Here is a 6,720-nt window from a genome sequence, read left to right on the forward strand (position 1 = left end):
ACAATCCCTCCTAATCCACTAACAGCTGTGTTTGGGGGGCTCACAGAGGGGCTTAAAGTTGAGAAAGACAAACAAACTGTGATTGCCTTTACTTCACTATTGGCATGTAGACTTGTCTTGCTAAACGGGAAGAATCCTAACTCTCCTCCTCTACATCAGTGGGTAACTAATGTTATATATTATGGAAAATTGGAAAAAATCAAATTCTCACTTAGGAGATCTGCACAAAACGTTTTCAAAACCTGGCAGGATCTGATAAATAACATTTTAGAATAAACATTTAAATTGAGGAAGTGGATTCTCTCCCCTCTTTTTCTGTTCTATCTATTTTTATTTATTCATTTATTTGCATATTTTTACTATTATTAAAGTGCTATGCTAACCTAGCTCTCTTTGTCATGGGGGGTTACGTTGTTTCAAACCAGTTTTGTTAAATTTGCCTTGCATGTATCAAATGTTTTTTAATTTTAATAGAATAAAATATTAATAAAAAAAACAGTCAATCCATCCATCCATTTGTACTTTAAACAATTTGTCTATTTTTGGAAAAGACTGGCAGTGAGTCAGTACCACGAAAGTTCAGGACTAGGCCCTCCTCCAGCTGCCACTGACCCCAACAGGGCTGCTCATGTGGACTACAATGATCAAAGTGCATTGTGGGTGTTACATTGGGACCTCACCAAGAGAAACACTGCAACCCAGTGTAATGGGGGAACACTTGGTCTCAGGTGGCGTGCTCACCACTACCCTTCATCTAATATGGCCTCCTGACTGGGAAAGCAAACATCAATCATCCCTGTCAGGATACCCATTCTGGTTGGAAAGGGGATAATTTTGCATCTTTGTCACAATGCCCATCCATCCCTTCCATTATTATAAACTCCTAGGTATGGGAATAAGGTCCACCATATCTGAAATAGATCTTAGATAGATAGATAGATAGATAGATAGTGTAGCAGGCAAGATTAAAAATTTAAATAAATTAACAAGAAATGCATTTGGTGATAGATAGATAGATAGATAGATAATAAAATAAAATAATTTATAAAATGTAACTCTCATTGTAAAATGACAATAAAGAGTGAGGGCTCAAGCTGAGATTGACCAGGGAAAGGGAGAGAAAGGGCAGTTTAAGTACAACTCACGATAAGGACAGATCTAGTTTTTTAAAGGTAGTTTTAAGTTTTAGTGCTAAGTTTCACAAATGCACTCGAGTGACCTTAAAGCTTCATTCCTTCTTTACATTCACTTACCTCCAAACCACAGTATTTCTTCTCGAGTACCTTGCTGTACTGGAAAAGTCCCACCTGACTAAGAAGCACTGAGATTGAATAATTGCTCATGGTCTGACAGCAGCACGCAGAATTCTGAAAGAAGGGGTAAAGCGGAGAAATTATTCAGGTAAATTTGTCACTTTTTGAAGAAAACACAAAGATCTTTGATTCATAGAAAAAGTTATGTAAAAATAGCAGAAAAGGTAACCATGATGCAACATATTTAAAAACAACTGATACAATTAATAAAAGAAAATGCCCAAATGCTTCATTTGGATACCAGAATTAACATAACTTTTCCTGTCAATTAGCTCAGAAGATGTTAACTAAAGAATTAATCAATTAATATTTATTAAAAAAATGTAATTCAAAGCAAAGAACAGCAGAAGAAAATCCCTGCATCTACCACTTTATTATTGTTTTATTAATATTAATATCACCATAACATCAAGAAATTACACCACGACTATTTTTCATTATATCAAAAGTAACATTGAAAATAATGATGATGATGATGATGATGATGGTTATTTTTATTTTTTTAGAGCTAATAATAAAGCCACTACCACTTCAATTAATAATAGCAAAACCACTGCCAATACTACTGAAACAGATAAAACTAATAATAACACATTAACAACTACACTTACTAGTAATAATAATAAAACAGACTCTACTACTCCTACTTGTAATAATATTAATAGTAATAAAATTAACTCTTCTACTCCTAGTACTAAACTTAACAATAATAAAACAAACTCTACTACTCCTGCTAGTGATATTAATAATAAAAACACAAACTCTGCCACTTCTACTAGTAATATTAAAAATCCTAAAATAGACTCTACTACTAGTACTAATATTAAAAAAACAAATACTCTACTACTCCTGCTAATAATAATAATAGTAATAATAATAATAATAATACAAACTCTACCACTTCTACTAGTAATATTAATAGTAACGATACACTCTAGTAGTAAAATTAATAATAAAACAGACTCTACTGTAGTAGTAGTAGGAGGAGTAATGTTAGTAATAATAACACAAACTTTACTTCTCCTGCTAATAATAATATTAATAATAAAACCAATTCTACTACTACTACTAGAAATGTTAATAAAAATGAAACAGAGTCTACTACTTCTACTAGTAGTATTAATAAAAAAACTAATTCTCCTGCTAGTAGTATTATTGTTAATAAAACTGACTCTACTACTCCTACAGTAATATTAATACTAATAAAACAGACTCTACTACTCCTGCTAGTAATAATAATAATAATTAATAATAATAACACAAACTCTACCACTTCTACTAGTAATATTAATAGTAATGATACACTCTAGTACTAAAATTAATAATAAAGCAGACTCTACTGTAGTAGTAGGAGGAGGAGGAGGAGGAGGAGTAATGTTAGTAATAATAACACAAACTTTACTTCTCCTGCTAATAATAATATTAATAATAAAACCAATTCTACTACTACTACTACTAGAAATGTTAATAATAATGAAACAGAGTCTACTACTTTTACTAGTAGTATTAATAAAAAACTCTACTTCTCCTGCTAGTAGTATTATTGTTGTTAAAACTGACTCAACTACTCCTACAGTAATATTAATACTAATAAAACAGACTTTAATAATAATAAATAATAATTTATTACATTTATATAGCGCTTTTCTCAATACTTAAAGCGCTACTACCCCTGCTAGTAACATTAACATTATTAAAACACCCTCTTCTTCTACAACTAATAATAATGTCAATAATAATAAAACAGACGTTATTACTCCCACTAGTACTATTAATATTAAAACAGACTCTTCCACTGCTACTACTACTACTACTACTACTACTACTACTACTAGTAATGTCAATATTAATAAAACAGACTTTACTACTTCCACTAACAATGTGAATAATAATTAAACAGACTCTACTACTATTACTAGCAATGTTAATAATAGTATAGCAGATTTAACTACGACGACTATACAGTAGTAGTGGACCAAGTGTCATAAAGAAGCCCTTCGCACGCCGGCTCACATCATCACGCAGCCCACGAGGCCCCACCCAGATCACACGATCCACACAATTTGCTCCAATACCGTAATGTAAAACAAAGATATAAAACAATGTCGCATACCGAACAGGTCATTCTAAGTAAGACCACAATTCTATTCACGGAAGCAGCGAGAAGGGCACGTCCAAAGATGTGCAAAGTGAAGTGAGTCGGATGTGCAGTGCAAAACAAACGCAGTGCTGAGTGTTGCAGGAGCCACTGAGCCATCACGGAGAGGCCGTTTTTGAGTATTTTGAACGTCGCTGAGTTACTAACTGCAGGTAAGCGTCTCACAGGCAATTAAAGCTCACAGTATTCACTTCCAGCACTGCAGACCACACATAAATACTTAAATGTGCATTATGTTGTTAGTTTTTTTTTTCTTTATTCTTTTTTAAGTTACCAGATACCAAAGGATGAAAGCTCCCTAGGTGTTGTCTGGCAATGTCCCAATGACAGGTCCAACTAGATCGATCTTTGGCTTTCGTGATTACTGCACAGGTCTAGAATTGCCCTCACAGTTTGCTGGAGAGAAGCCCTCAGCCATACCGCCTGTAAAATGTTTTTTTTTTTATCTTCTCTTTATGATTTCAATCATTAAACAGTGTTCACTGCAACCACCCAAAGCCGTGCCTGCTGGACACGAGTGACCAGTTAGCCCACCACCTTTGAACGAACACCGAGACGGCTACTCACCTAAAGGGCAGCCAGAAACAGCTGCCTGCTGCAGGTCCCCCTCCACCTAAAACTAAACCTCACTTGCAAATTTCCAACTTTTGTAGATTCTTGATGTATAGCCAGGAATGCGCTCAACAAAGCAGCTCAGCAAAGGCTGCATCTCGACTCCAAACCACATGAACTGAGCACGGCAGGGGCTGGGTGAGTGCAGGCACCCTCGGGGCACAGATAACCAACTAAATGAGACAGGCTGCGTGGAAACAGCAAGACTGCTCAAACCATGCGTGTTCTGACAAAATCACATACCTGTAATTCCAGCCCTGGAGTCAAGACAGAAGCATGACATGAAAACTGATAAGAAAAAAAAAGTGTCAAGACAGCAAATCCGTGCCTACAGAAAATACACACTTTTCACCAAATGTCATACAGGGGGTTAAAAATCACATTAAGTGAAAGTTGTCTTAGCATCCAGTTTCTGATGCCTTTGTCCTACCACATTATTGATGTGTTTGTGCTTTACGAGTAAACATGCAGTAATCTTCCTGCACTGCTCTTCCACTAGGTGGCAGTATCGCACATTTCTAGATCTTTATTCTCACAAGTCAGATCAGAAATAAAGATTTTTGAATTGGACCTTAAAATTAGTGGCACAGTGCCGCAGCAGTTACTGCTGCTGCCTTGTAGCTCTAGAATATTCAGAAGAAATCCAAGGCCCTAAAACCGCTCTAGCAGATCTGCACGTCCTCTCTCTGTCTTCACAGATGGCATGCAGGTTGGTGTAGACTGCCTCTCTTAATGTAGGCGTGTGGCATGTGTAGGCGTGTGGCCTGCCATGGACTAAGGTCAAATTCAGAGTGGGTTCCAATTTTATACCCAAAACTGCCAGGATGGACACCAGCTCTCTAAAACCCTACACTCAATAAGAAGGTTTCAGAATGGAAATTAGGATCGACAAAGGCCACAAATGAACCTCACCTGCACGGGTTTTTTGACGTGGGTGCAAATCAGAGCTCTAGGATGAAAAACCCTTCTGGACACGGAGAAGCCATGAAAATCATACAGACAGAGTCCATGTGGGGGAAATGAACCCAGGTTAATGGAGTAGTTAGGTGACAGCTCCACCATACCGGCATTCTGTTAAAAAACAGAGAACCACAGACACATGGAATTAGTAGTGTGGTAGACAGCAAGGACCTTCAAAACTCGACTTGGCGTTACTTTGGAAGGATTCAGTGGATAGGACTGGCAAGCTTTGATGGTCTGAATGGCCTGCTCTCATCTGAATATATGTAATGTTCTAATTCTTTAATAAACAATGGAAAAAAATAGAAAGTACTGAAAATAGTCGTTGCTCATCTCTCTATATATAAATCCCAACGTCTGTCTGTGTTTCACGAGAGAACTACTTAACGGATTTAGATCGGGTTTTGTTCTATAATTTGCTTGAACATTCCGTTGATTTTGCGACTTTCTCATCGCGCTAAGTATCATAGTTCGCTTGCGGTACCGATTTATTAGCGCAAATCTGTGGGGGATGCAGTGGGCTGCTGGGCCCTCCTCATTCACATGTCTTCCTCGAGGCGTAACTTTAACTGTCCTTAGCTAGCGAATGAGAGAACTACTTAACATACTTAGATTGGGTTTATTTTGTCTAGAATTTGCTTGAATGATATATTCGTGCTAACCCGAGACAGAGGCTGTGGGCCAATGGGAGGGGGAAGAGTGACGTCAGGAGGAGGGAGCCGGTCAGGGTCCTGTTATCACTACTACACAGGAGAAGCTGCAGAGGATGGATAGTCTCTATATATATAAAACCCAACGTCTGTCTGTCTGTCCGCTTTTCGTGAGAGAGCTACTTAATGGATTTAGATCGGTCTTTTTCTATAATTTGCTTGAACTTTCCAGTTAATTTTGCAACTTCTTTCATTGTGCGAAGTATCATAGTTCACTTGTGGTACCGATTTATTTGCACGAATCTAAAAGAGACACAGTGGGCTGAGGCTGCCAGCCTCTACTCGAGTTGCTCTACCTCTCGCCACGTGTTGCCTCCACTTAGCTAGTGATACCTGTTTGTTCAACAGACATTATCATCTAGAGATTGTTAAGGAGTAACGTTTGCCGTTTTTCAGAGAGAGATCAGAGCTACGTGAGTTTTACGGGGTCCCTGCTCATTGCCAAACCTATCATGGCCACACGCTCTTCTCCTCATGTGAGGGACGCTCTCCCGTCAGAACTGAACACGATCAGATATACAGTGCCTATGTTAGACCTGCCTTCCGCTTGGCCAGCGATACCTTGCCAACTTTTTAAATTTTTGGCAAAGAGATCACAGCTACATTGATAGCAAAACCAAACATATTGTATATTAAGAGGTCCTGGGGCGGCACAGTGGTGCAGTGGGTAGCGCTGCTGCCTCGCAGTTGGGAGACCTGGAGACCTGGGTTCACTTCCCGGGTCCTCCCTGCGTGGAGTTTGCATGTTCTCCCCGTGTCTGCGTGGGTTTCCTCCCACAGTCCAAAGACATGCAGGTTAGGTGGATTGGCGATTCTAAATTGGCCCTAGTGTGTGCTTGGTGTGTGGGTGTGTTTGTGTGTGTCCTGCGGTGGGTTGGCACCCTGCCCGGGATTGGTTCCTGCCTTGTGCCCTGTGTTGGCTGGGATTGGCTCCAGCAGACCCCCGTGACCCTGTGTTCGGATTCAG

General features: G+C 38.7%; 1 protein-coding gene across 1 annotated transcript in view; it reads right to left on the reverse strand.

Moving 5' to 3' along the window:
* Positions 1-4,186, reverse strand: part of sh2d3a (SH2 domain containing 3A) — a 110,651-nt gene extending 106,465 nt beyond the window's left edge. Inside the window, exons 1-2 of the mRNA XM_051920885.1 lie at positions 4,039-4,186; positions 1,254-1,367 (exon numbers count right to left, since the gene is read on the reverse strand). Of these exons, the coding sequence (XP_051776845.1) occupies positions 1,254-1,343 (90 nt within the window). The 5' untranslated portion in view covers positions 1,344-1,367; positions 4,039-4,186. The remainder of the gene's footprint in view (positions 1-1,253; positions 1,368-4,038) is intronic.
* Between the last annotated feature and the right edge of the window lie 2,534 nt (positions 4,187-6,720).

The sequence above is a fragment of the Erpetoichthys calabaricus genome, chromosome 17 (genome assembly GCF_900747795.2).
Source record: "Erpetoichthys calabaricus chromosome 17, fErpCal1.3, whole genome shotgun sequence".
NCBI classification, from domain to species: domain Eukaryota; kingdom Metazoa; phylum Chordata; class Cladistia; order Polypteriformes; family Polypteridae; genus Erpetoichthys; species Erpetoichthys calabaricus.